Here is a 12,249-nt window from a genome sequence, read left to right on the forward strand (position 1 = left end):
AGAAATGTAACGACTACAATGGAGGAAATTGTCTGTAACCATTCTAGTTAAATCATCTCTCCCTTTTGAGAAACAAAGCTATCTTTCTAGCTTTCAACAGAAGAAATAGCCACAGTTTCGATGGATTAGATTGCCTGTGCTCTGCTAGTTGTGGGTACTATGGAAATCCAACAATATGAAGACACAAAGATATTTCTGCTTGCACAAAGAAGAATACAGACATATACATATCATAAATGCAATGGCAGTAGACATGCAATACATTACATTTATTACATTTTATTGCCCACAGTGTATTTCTCCTCCCTCCACTCCACCTTCTTTGGCAATAGACATCATATTCCAAAGCTTTGAGGAACAGCTTCCCAGAGCTGTTTTAAAAGCTGCAGACAGATAAGTAAATGTCTCATTCTTTCATTTCAACATAGGTAGCTCTGGAGGGCTACCTGCTGACCCACAGAAGTAGGAAAGAAGGACATCAGGCATGTCACAGACCTCATTGCTGGAGTAGAAACAGGAATTCATACTGTTCAGGAATAAAAATAGGAGATTGCTCTCACAAGGCAATTGGTTCAGACTTTATGAGGCCCCAAGACATCACACTTTAACAGTACAAGGTGACTGTGCAGAAAATAATAAAAAAAAAGTAGAAGTTATTCTTGGTTAGTTCAAGAGCTGTTTTACATGTTTCAGAGTTGGCTGAGCAAGGACCTGCAGCTTAAACTGAGGGAAAAGAGAGAAATGTACAGGACGTGGAAGCAGGGTGCCTGGGAAGAATATAGGGACGTTGTGTAGAAATAAGATTAGGAAAGCCAAGGCACAGACAGAGAGCTGAATTTGGTGAGAGATGTGAAAAATAATAAGAAGGGATTCTACAGGTACATAGGCAGGCACACAGCCAAGGAGAGTGTTCCCCCTCTGATAAATGAGGATGGAGAACTGGCTTCGTCAGACATAGGAAAAAGCTGAGGTACTCAATGAGCTGCTTTGCCTCAGTCTCCACAGGTGGCCAGGCTGCCTGTGTCTGCCAGGATCCTGAACCTCTAGGCGTGGGTGAGAGGAGTGGATTCCACCCCACTAGACTTCCTCATGAAACCGTATGTAAATCCATGGGGCAGGATGGCATGCATCGCGGGGTTCTGAGAAAGATGGCTGATGTGGTTGCCGAGCCGCTCTCCATCATATCTGAAAAATCATGGCTGTCAGGTAAAATCCCTGGTGACTGGAAAACATTACTCCCTACTCCCAAGAAAGGGAGAAAGGAAGACCCAGGGAACCACGGGCTAGCGAACCTCACCTCTGTGCCTGGGATTCTCCTGGTTACCATGTTAAGGCATACATGAGATGAAGAGATGATCCGAGACAACCAGCACAGCTTCACCAAGGGCAGATGGTGCCTGACCAATCTGGTATGATGAAGTGACAGCATCAGTGGACAGGAGAAGGGAGATAGATGTCATCTACCTGGACTTCTACAAAGCCTTTGACATGATTCCTTCTCTCTAAAATAAAAAGGTATGGGTTTGAAAGATGGACTGTACAGTGGATTAAGAACTGGTTGGCTGGTCGCAGCCGAAGGGTTGGGATTAGTGGTTCTACATCTGAGTAGAGGCTGGTCACAAGTGGTATCCCATAGTGGGTTGGTCTTGGAATGGATATTCTTCAACATCTTCATCAATGACACAGATGATGGCATCAAGTGCACCCTCAGCAAGTTTGCAGATGACACCAAGCTGAGCGGTGCAGTAGATACACTGGAAGGAAGGGAAGCCATCCAGAGGGACCTGGACAGGCTGGAAAATTGGGCCCATCAGACCTTAATGAGGTTCTACAAGGCCAAGTGCAGGGTGCTACACTTGGGCTGGGGCAATCCCAGGTTTTTATACAGACTGGGAGAAGAACTCCTTGAGAGTAGCCCTGCTGAGAAGGACTTAAGGGTCTTGGCTGATGAAAAACTTAACAGGAGCCAGCAGTGTGTGCTTGCAGCCCAGAAGGCCAATGGTGTCATGGGTTCCATCAGGAGAAAGGTGGCCAGCAGGTAGAGGAAGGTGCTTGTCCCCCTCTACTCTGCTCTTGTGAGGCCCCATCTGCAGAACTGTTTCCAGGCCTGGGGCCCCCAGTACAGGAAAGACTCAGAGTTCTGGGAATGGGTCCAGAGGAGGGACACTAAGGTGATCAGAGGGCTGGAGCACCTCTCCTGTGAAGAAAGGTTGAGGGAACTGGGCTTGAAAAGAGAAGGCTCTGGGGAGACCTCATTGTGGCCTTCCAGTACTTGAAGCGAGCATATAAACAGGAAGGGGAATGACTGTTTACATGGATGGATAGCGATAGGACAAAGGGGAATAATTTTAAACTACGACAGGAGAGGTTTAGGTTAGATATTAGGAGGAAATTTTTCACCCAGAGGGTGGTGATGCACTGGAACAGGTTGTCCAGAGAGGTTGAGAATTCCCCATCCCTGGAGGCATTCAAGACCAGGCTGGACGTTGCTCTGGGCAGCCTGGTCTGCTGGTTGGCGACCCTGCACATAGCAGGGGGTTGAAACTGGATGAGCATTGTGGTCCTTTTCAACCCAGGACTTTCCATGATTCTGTAATTCTATGAAAAGGTGAATGGCGAGTGCAAATGAATCTAAATGCAGGCAAAGGACTATGCATCTTAAACCCACAACAATTTCTATACATCCTATAACATTTTAACAGATCTGTAGATATCTGTATCTGTAAGATACCTTGAATCTTGTAACTGATTCTAGTTATTAATCTTCCCCAAGTTCTAGCTGATAGGGACACAACAAAGACCCATGCATGTTCTGCAGATAACACAGACAGGACTGTTACATCAGGAATGTCATCTGAGATTGTTGCTTCTTGCCTTAGGTTTCTTAGGGTTCCTGTTCACTACAGGAGTAACATGAAGGCCCCACAGATGTCAGACATAAGGAGAGAGATAAAATATTTTTAGAAAGCATACATAGGGGGAAAATGAAAAAGGCTGACAAATGTAATCTTACCTTGCACAGTACAGGAAAATAAAGTACAAGAAAACTGTTGAAAAGATCAGCATTATGTTGCAAGAACAGATTTTTCAGAAAACTGTATGAAGTTCTGAGAAATGTTTTTAACACTGAATTTCTATCAAATGTCTAATTTGAATAAAAATACAAGGAGGAAGGCACTGACCAACATGAGTGAATAAGCATACATGATTTGAGGTTACAAACTAAAGTACTTTATTAGACATGCTAATTATAATCATCTCTACTGCAATTTCACTGAGATGAATTGTTATATCAGAGTCTGATTTCACCCACAGATTTGAATCTAAGCCATAATGACTCTTCCGTATGACCATTAATGCTAAAGCAAGGCAGAAATCTATGATATTTTTCCCAGGCTGCGATCTAACAGTTCAAATCTGACAGGTGTCCTGAGATGCAAAGTATCTCCTGAGGGCCAATGTGTGCAAAAGGTTTTTCTACAAGGAGATCCTCCAGACTTCCACATCAGATAGGTACCTGCATATCCTGTGGACTTGATTCTTAGTCCTTTGGGGGAAAAAAAGTTACTTTTCAGTACTGAGCTGAGTACTCAGGGTGCAGCACTGAGCTCAGTTTGCAGGGTGCAAACAGTGGAGAAATTATGACATACTGGTACAGCTGCTTCTTGAGCACAACAGGCTAATTGGCCTAGAGAAGGCCTGATTTCATTGCAAATAACCTTGCTGAAGACAGGAGCTGGCAAACTTATCAATTACTTGGGTATAAAAGTGCACAAAGAAAGAGAATACCCTGCTGCTCCTCAGAACAGCCAGAACTTTGACCCTTCGCTGCACTCCCGATGAGTAACTTTTCTACTCGCACTCTTCTAATCACATCAACACGTCAGATATGATGCTGGGATCTCCAGGCCTGGATGCTCCTCTTCAATCACTCACAGGCCCTCTGCTCCAGCCAGGCAGAAAGAAGTGCGCTGTCTCTGTCTGAGAGCTGCTGACAGCTCTTAATTGCTGCTACACTTAGAGGGTGCTTTAACTTCTCAAGTGCTCTTGAGTGTCCACGAGGACATCACGGCAAATGCTCTCGGCAAACGCATGTCTCTAAAGATGGTGACTTGCACACAGTTGCCACTTCCTTTGAAAACCTGTTTCTAACTACAGATGTTGAGCTCTTCTGAAACTTTGGCCGTTAAAACCTGCTCCTGTTCCCACTGCAATCAGTGACCATGTTCTGATTGACTTAATGGGGCCAGGCACAACAACTTAATTAGAAATTTGGCAACTGTGGTGAAAGAATGCACAAAAGCCTTCTGGATCTTCTGTAGGAAGCAAGGAAAGGAGCCAGTTGTGCTTAAGACAAAGATAGTAGAAGAGACTGGCAGGATGGCCTTGAAGCTGCTCTTAAACATCTTGTATAACATAATTGCTTTTCAGCTCTTGAGTACTCTACCTGTCCCTTGGGAAGAAAACATGAAGCGTGCTGAAATGCAGAGCCCTGCAGAGCAATCAGTACCCTCAACTTTTCTTTTGTGTTTTGAGGTAATTAAAACCTTGTTTAAAACTCCTTGCTCTTTCACAGATACAAGGATGGATCAAATCCAAGGATTCTTTTCATGTCAGCCCAGCTGTGTGGCCAGAGGTGCATTTTCACCAGCCCTTGCGTTTTATGAAAACAATGAGGTCTTTATTCAAGAAATCCTAACGCTGTGGGGATCACAATCACAACAATTCAGATATTTTATTTGCTTTGAGAATTTTCTGCACTCGTGAATGGTCTGCTAACAAACTCAGAGGCTGCTTCTACACTGCAAGATGCAGGCACCTGAATATAGGATTACCAGTGCCAGGCCATGCTGTGCAGTCAGCCCGGGTGCAATCTCACTCATAGTGCTTGAGAATGAATTATTCTTCAAGGAAAGTATCCCCCAGACCATACTTGAGCTTGTTTTGGACAGACATAGCTGTTTAATAACTAAAGAAAGCCTGTGCATCATCAAATATCCGTGTAGTATGAGCAGTAAGAGGATCTAGCCCTGAGAATAAGCTATGAGTTATTTGACAGCATAGATATACCTGAAGTGCTGCTGTCCTCAAGTGAAACAGTAAATTTGAGCATGTTATATAAGGAGTGAGCAAGGTGAAGTCATCTTGTTCAGTAGTCGAATGAGGGGAATGTAAGGAGCTCAACAGCCTTGTGCCTCTCTTGATCCTGCCCCTTCCAGTGCAGCTGTCAGTCGATGCAAATAACAGCTCCTGGCTGTCACTACCCCAGATGTTCGCTGACAATCCATGAGAATTCCTGGTTCAAAAAATCCCTCTTATTCAGAATAGTCTCTTGCTTTGGTTTAATGCTTGCTAAACTAGCTGCAAGAAAGAAACCAAAAGCTGCAGCTTCCCAAATTTTCCAAATGCCAGAATGGATTCTAAATCTGCTAACAAGGAGCATCAACCTAGAATTCAGTACAAAAGGGAACACACAGCCAAAAAAAAAACCCTTGACATAGGAGGATTTTTTGCCTGTGAGAGCACTGCCAGTACTTCAGTACTTCAGTAGCATCAGCCAGCTCCTGGCAATACAGTCTTATCATTCTCCTGCACACAATCTCTAATGCCTCGTCACTGAGATGGCTGGGTTAGTAGGCAGCACTCATTCCATCTCTCCTGCCTCTGGAACAACACAAAGGCAAAACATCACAAGAGGAGAAATGAAATAACAGCAACACTTAGAGAAACTCCTGGAAACTGTATTTGATAGAAGGGTGTGGCTAACCTGATGACATTCAACAAAGCCAAGTGAAAGGTTTTGCACTTGGGTTGATGTAGTGTATACAAACTGGGAAAGAACTCATTGAGAGTAGCCCTGATGAGAAGGTCTTAGGGGTTGGTTGATGAAAAACTTAACATGATCCAGCAGTGCACGCTTGCAGCCTGAAAGGCCAATGGTGTCCTGGATTCCATTAGAAAAAGGATGGCCAGCAGGATGAGGGAAGTGATTGCTCCCCTCTACTCTGCCCTTGTGAGGCCCCATCTGGAGTACTGCATCCAAATCTGGGACCTCCAACACAGAAAAGATGTGGAGCTTTTGGAGAAAGTCCAGAGGAGGGTCATGAAAGTGGTCAAAGGTCTGGAGAACCCTTTGACCATTCAGAGGGCTGGATTTAGATTAGATGTTGGGGGAAGTTTTTCACAGGAAGGGCAGAGAGGCCCTGGTAAAGGTTGCCCAGGGAAGCTGAGGATGCCCTGTCCCTGGAGGTGTTCAAGGCCAGGCTGAATGGGGCCGTGGGCAATCTGATCTACTGCCTGGTCTAGAAATTGGCAACCCTGCCTCTGGCAGAGGGATTGGAAATTGATGATCCTTGAGGTCCCTCAACCCAAGCCATTTTATAATTCTGTAACTCTATGATTCTGTGATCACAGTATTGGTGCTATTGTATTTATTTAATATCCTTAGGTAAAATTGAGTGTGTACAAATGTGATATAAGTTCCCAGCTCTACGTTCAAACTCCTTCCTAACAAACATTCATTCTCTGAGGCCCTAATGTCAACAAACAGAAGTAATACGCTCTCATTTTCCATTTCTGCCTAACCCTTAAAATGCTGTAAGCTCTCCCACTGTCTGCCTATGTTATTATATTTTGTGTTTGACTAGTGGGAAGCTTCTGCCATGCATACTCACACTGGTTAGTCCCTCCATGTTGGACCACACAACACCCAGATGATTCCAGTTCAAATGGTTTAGCCTGAAGGGAGGCACAATCTTGTCAATCTTCCATCTTCCACTTACTTTTAGAGACGCCTGCAGATTGCAGACATGTCCCCCTTATCTTTGAGAACGTAGACAAAACTACGAACAAAACATATCAGAACCATCATCCATTTTTGCTTTATGTTAAGCTGTATGCACTTAACAAATATGCAGGGTAAAAAGAGGAGTGACAAGGGAATAAAGCACAACCCGGATTAGTGCACTCACAGGAACTTCCACAGGAATTTTGTTTTGTTTGGGATTTGCTAACATTTTTCAAACTGAAATCATGTTTCCTGTAAAGAATGCAGCTAATTCTGCAGGGTAAGCAACCGTGGAACATTACTATCCTAGGACAGCATATTGAGAAGCACCGAGGGTTACAACACCCAAGGTGAGACATTCTAACTAGCATAAATATCTGGGGCAACACTGGATGTTTGTAACAGCAGGCATGCTCACATAACTCTGTTTCTGCTCTGCTGTGTGTTTTCCCAGAACCAGCATTTATGGAGAGAAACCAGACAGTCTGTAAGGAAAAAGCAGAAGCTGGAGGGCTATCAGGGCAAGGGATTCAAATGAAGAAGAAGGAATGTTATGTCAGACAGCATGCAGGATTTGCACAAACCTGACGTCTGCTCAGATCACAGTGAATATGATTGTCTAACATCATTTTAGCAGTTGCTGTGCAGTTCTGGTTGCTAGCTGCAGGTTGTAGGTGATGATCACAAAACTGTTTCCATACAGCTCAGTATTATATATTTACATTTACATGGGATGGAGACTGCTCCAAAAGTAATGCCTCCTATTGACTATGGTCCATGGCATCAGAGCCAATGTTGCCGGTATGGCAGTAGAGTTTGAAACTTCTTGCCAATATCCCATTACTATTGCTTTGTGACAAACGGCAGTGGAGGCAAGATTATGAATTAGCTTCAAGGTGTTGGAAATGGTGGTGGCAATGTTGGAATATCACAAAGTTTGCACCAGGTATGTCCCACAGATGCTTGTACAGGAACAGAAAGAACCCCATATGCAAGTTTGTCAGGACCTACTGAACCAATACAAGACTGAAGGGGACAGTTTCCTGGAATGCATCATTACTGGTGATGAGATGTGATGTCACCACTACGAGCCAGAGTAACAACAGCAGCCCATGGACTGGTGAATGTGAATTCCACATTGAAGAAAAAGTTTGAGAAGCAGTCCTCAGCAGGTAAAGTGATGTGCACTGTCTTTTGGGCTAGGGAAGGGGTGATCCTGCTGGATTTCTTAGAACCCAGACAAACCATCAACTCTGACCATTACATCACAAAGCTGACAGAGCTGAAGGCTTGAACTTCCAGAATCAGGCCAGAGAAGAAGAAAATCTTTCTCTTGTAACACAATAATGCCATGCCTTATATCAGTCTGAAGGCCACAGGCTGCCAGTCTAGGTTAGACTGTCATAACATATCCACTGTATAGTCCAGATTTAGCACCTTCTAACTTTCTTTGTTCGGTCTGATGAAGGATGGACTGCTTGGGCACCATTTTCCTAGCAATGATGCCATCAAAGCAGCTGTGAAACAGTGGGTGACCTCTGCTGGTGCAGATTTTCATAAGGATGGCATGCAGTCTCTTGTTCATCACTAGCAAAAATGTACAGCTAATTGGTGGTGATTATGTTGAAAAATTGTGTTTTGTAGCTGAGAATTGGCTCTATCAAACAGTGTTGTTGTGCTCTTTGCATCTGTTGCGGTTTCCATGGAAATAAACAGGAGGCATTACCTTCAGGGTGACCTCTATATGTATCTGTAGTTCAGGCAGCCATTCACTTTCCATTACAGAAATAATGTTGCCAATTACACCACTGCCAAGCTGTTACTTTTTGGGTCAGAAGAATCCATTTTGAGCACCAGAATCAGGGTGAATTGTTTAGGAAGACTTCAGTCAAAACATCCTAGACATTTCCAAGAACAAACAAATAAAATTGTTTTAAACTGACTGGTTTAAAATAAATTCTTCCATCTGTTTTAATAAGAACAAGCATTTTCAGATTTGGTGCAAAGGTATGATATTTATCTAGATGGTCTCTGTAGGGAAGAAGATATCCCTGTGAAAATGTGTCTTTCTACCCTCTGAAAAATGTTATTTCACATACAATAGTTAGCATAAGCACAGTGCTGAGTCCTGAAGTTTTAACTTCATGGTGGGAAGAACATTTTGTGCGAGAGCTGAGAAACTTGAGTTGAGAGCTGAGGACTTGTGTACAAGCCCTTCACCAATATGAAGGGATCTAGAAAAAGAAGTACCAGGCTACAAAATGGGGTTAGAAGAGACAAAATATTTCAATTTCTTCTGTCTCTGCTGTTGAAACCAGCCAACTGAAGCTGCTGAAAACAGATTGGATTCCTAGAACAGGTTGTGTGCCTGTGGCCTTGAAAGGCACATAAAAAGCATGAATTAATCTAACTTGCACACTGATGTTTTTAAGTGCCTAGTCCTTTAACATGCTTAAGAACATAATTATGCCTACAATGACAATTTCCTTACAGCTAGCATAGATTGTCCAGATGTGCAACTCCAGATGATTCTCTGGAGCTTAGCAGCTTTAACACACATTCCAGAGGAACTGAAAACACATTTTAAACTTCACTCCTCCTACTGTAATTGCTACTTGCATACTCTTTCTTACTGGTATGTATTACCCCATTAGTAGGAGCAAAGAATTTCACAGGTTCATTTGCTACCTGAAATACTATTTGGTGTGGTGCAATAAGGCTATTTATGTTCCTAAAAGTTGATGATGTTCTCTAAATTGGAGAGAGATGGGTTTGAAGGGTGGACACTTCAGTGGATATGGAATTGGTTGGCAGATCGCAGCCAGGGATTGTTTCAATAGCTCAGTGTCCAGGTGGAGGCTGAACTGCGCCCCAGGGGTCAGTCTTGGGACTGGTACTCTTTGATATCTGTATCAGTGACAGAAATGATGGGATTGAGTGTGCCTCAGCAAGTTTACTGATGACACCAAGCTTATAATGTGGCTGATAATGTGGCTGATAATGACAGAAGGAAGAGGTGCCATCCAGAGGGACCCAGACAGGCTTAAAAGTGGGCCTGTGTGAGACTAATGAGGTTCAAGAAAGCAAGGTGTTGCATTTGGGTCAGGGAAATCCCAAATACATATAGAGACTGGGAGAAGAACTTCATGGTAGCCCTGCTGAGAAGGTCTTAGGGGTTTTGGTTGATGACAAATTTAACATGAGCCAGCAGTGTGCTTGCAGCCTGGAAGGCCAATGGCGTCCTGCGCTCCATCAGAAGAGGAGTGGCCAGCAGGGACAGGGAGGTGCTTGTCCCCCTCTGCTCTGCCCTCGTGAGGCCCCATCCGCGGTACTGCGTCAGGAAACATGGGGAGCTGTTGGAGTGGTTCCAGAGGAGAGCCTTGATCAAAGGGCTGTAGCACCTCTCCTATGAAGAAAGGTGGAGGGAGCTAGTTAATTAAAAATAATAATAATAATAATAATAATAATAATAATAATAATAATAATAATAATAATAATAAAAATCAGACCGCTGAAGTGAACACCATCACACACAACATCCTCACTCACACGCCTCTGCCCGACCCGTAATGGCGCCGGACCGGGCGGGGCTGCCCCGGGCTCTCACCCAACGGCGGGCAGGGCTGGACCGGGCACCTTTACGTAAGGCAGAGGCGGGACCGAGTCACGGTGGTGGCGGTAGCGCCATGTCGTGGTACCGCAACGTCGTGTGGTTCGTGAAGGGGCTGCGGGAGTACACGAGGTACCGGGGCCGCCGCCCCGAGAGCGGGCTGTGCCGCGGGGCGAGTGCGGCGCTGCGGCGAGGCGGGGGCAGTGCTTGGGGTGCGTGTGTATGTATGTGGGTGTTCGCTAGCTCAAGGCTTTGCGCCTTTATTTTCCCTGTTAATCGAAGTCTGTCCCCCAAAGAGGGCGATTTTCAGCCCCTTACGTGTCTTTTGACAGCCAGCCTTACCCTGAGCTCAGTGCAGGAAGATCGCACGTGAGCCCGAGCCGAGCAGTCCGAGCCCCTTCGGCTCCCACACAGGACGTTTGGAGTCGTTGCCGCAGAACTTGCTCCACAGTGGCACTGCGACCAGGCAGCTCTGTGAGAGAGGAGCGTTGAGCTGTGGAGGGAAAGCCCTTTTCAACCCTCCCTGTGTTTTTTGGTTTTGTTTTGGAATTGCTGTATTCTAGTTTCTCTGATTTATCTAGGAGCGGTTACGAATCTGCCTCCAAGCACTTCGACCCAGCAGATCTGGAGGTGGACGTGGCTGGTAGATCCTTTCTGATCACTGGGTCCAACAGCGGCATTGGCAAGGCTGCAGCCAGGGAGATAGCACGGAGAGGTGAGCTGGGGAGCCACCCCGGGCTGCAGGAGACAGGAGGGGAAGCAAATCTGGCTTCCAGCACAAATAAGGAACATGCGGCTCTCTGGAGCGAGGGGACAGAGCTCTTGGTTTGGGTTGAAGGATTAAGCGTGGTCAGCGGTGTGAAAACTGAAATAGTGCAACAAAAATGTAAATAGAGAAAATGTCCAATGTTTCTCACGTGTGTGTTTAGCAGTATTGTCCACCTGTGCTACAATGTCATTTAAAGGTGTTACTGACAGAGTGTGGTCTACAAAGGCTGGTTCAGTACAAGTATCACCTTGGTGGAACGTGAACAGGGTGAGGAACTTAAACATATAGCATGTGATGGAAGAAAACAGGTGGCTTTGCAAAGCTAGAGATGGGAGAGTACAGAAGGACCAAAGTGGTGTACTTGATCGTGACGATAACAGCCTGGAATTGGCACCCTTTAGCCAGCCTTTTTCTTTTCTTTTTTTTTTAAATACATTGTTCTGTGTAAGCAAGGAGGTGACATGAACTGGAATTAGCTACTCTTTAAGGATAAAACTAATCCTGTTTAGGGCTAATAAAATAACTCCCCTTGTGCAAGAGTTCCAGGCACTTTGGCCTGTAGAATAAAAAGGAGTTTGTGGTTCTCTTTGCCTGCTTAGGCTCTAGCAACTATCTTGTGAAGGAGAGTGGAGATTTGATTAAATTAAACTAATTCAAAATTATTAGCATCGAAGAGCCTTTGACTTGAAGATCCCCCTCAATACCAGTTTATGATTGATCTCAGGTTCCTGCTACAGTCATTAGGCATCATAAATTTATTGCTTTGCCTGGTGACTCTTCTGCTTACAAATGGAGCTGCCCACCAGATGTTGCTTAGAGTTATTTAGGTTAAAAAAGATCACTAAAATGATCAAGTCCACCTGTCAACCCATCACCATCATACTCACTAAACCATGACGCCCAATGCTTCATCTATGCTTTTCTCAAATGATTCCAGGTATAGGCAGCTTGTTCCAGTGCATGACCACTCTTTTTTCCCTAATATCCAACTGGAATCTCTCCTAGAGCAACTTAAAGTCATTACCTCCTGTCCTGTCATTAGTTACCTGGGAGAAGAGGCTGACCCCTGCTTTGGTACAACCT

The 12,249-nt window shown here is 44.7% G+C and overlaps 1 protein-coding gene across 2 annotated transcripts in view; it reads left to right on the forward strand.

Annotated features, from left to right (window-relative positions):
• The first annotated feature begins 10,397 nt into the window (after positions 1–10,397).
• The window catches only part of DHRS12 (dehydrogenase/reductase 12), a 30,523-nt gene continuing 28,671 nt past the window's right edge, over positions 10,398–12,249 (forward strand). Inside the window, exons 1-2 of one of the 2 annotated variants that reach the window (XM_052670870.1) lie at positions 10,398–10,529; positions 10,979–11,112. In XM_052670870.1, coding sequence (XP_052526830.1) covers positions 10,474–10,529; positions 10,979–11,112 — 190 coding nt within the window. In that variant the 5' untranslated portion in view covers positions 10,398–10,473. Of the gene's footprint in view, positions 10,530–10,978; positions 11,113–12,249 lie in introns of those variants that run through there. The other variant, XM_052670871.1, reaches the window with a different exon arrangement.

The sequence above is a fragment of the Tympanuchus pallidicinctus genome, unplaced genomic scaffold, assembly GCF_026119805.1.
Source record: "Tympanuchus pallidicinctus isolate F22 unplaced genomic scaffold, pur_lepc_1.0 scaffold11, whole genome shotgun sequence".
NCBI classification, from domain to species: domain Eukaryota; kingdom Metazoa; phylum Chordata; class Aves; order Galliformes; family Phasianidae; genus Tympanuchus; species Tympanuchus pallidicinctus.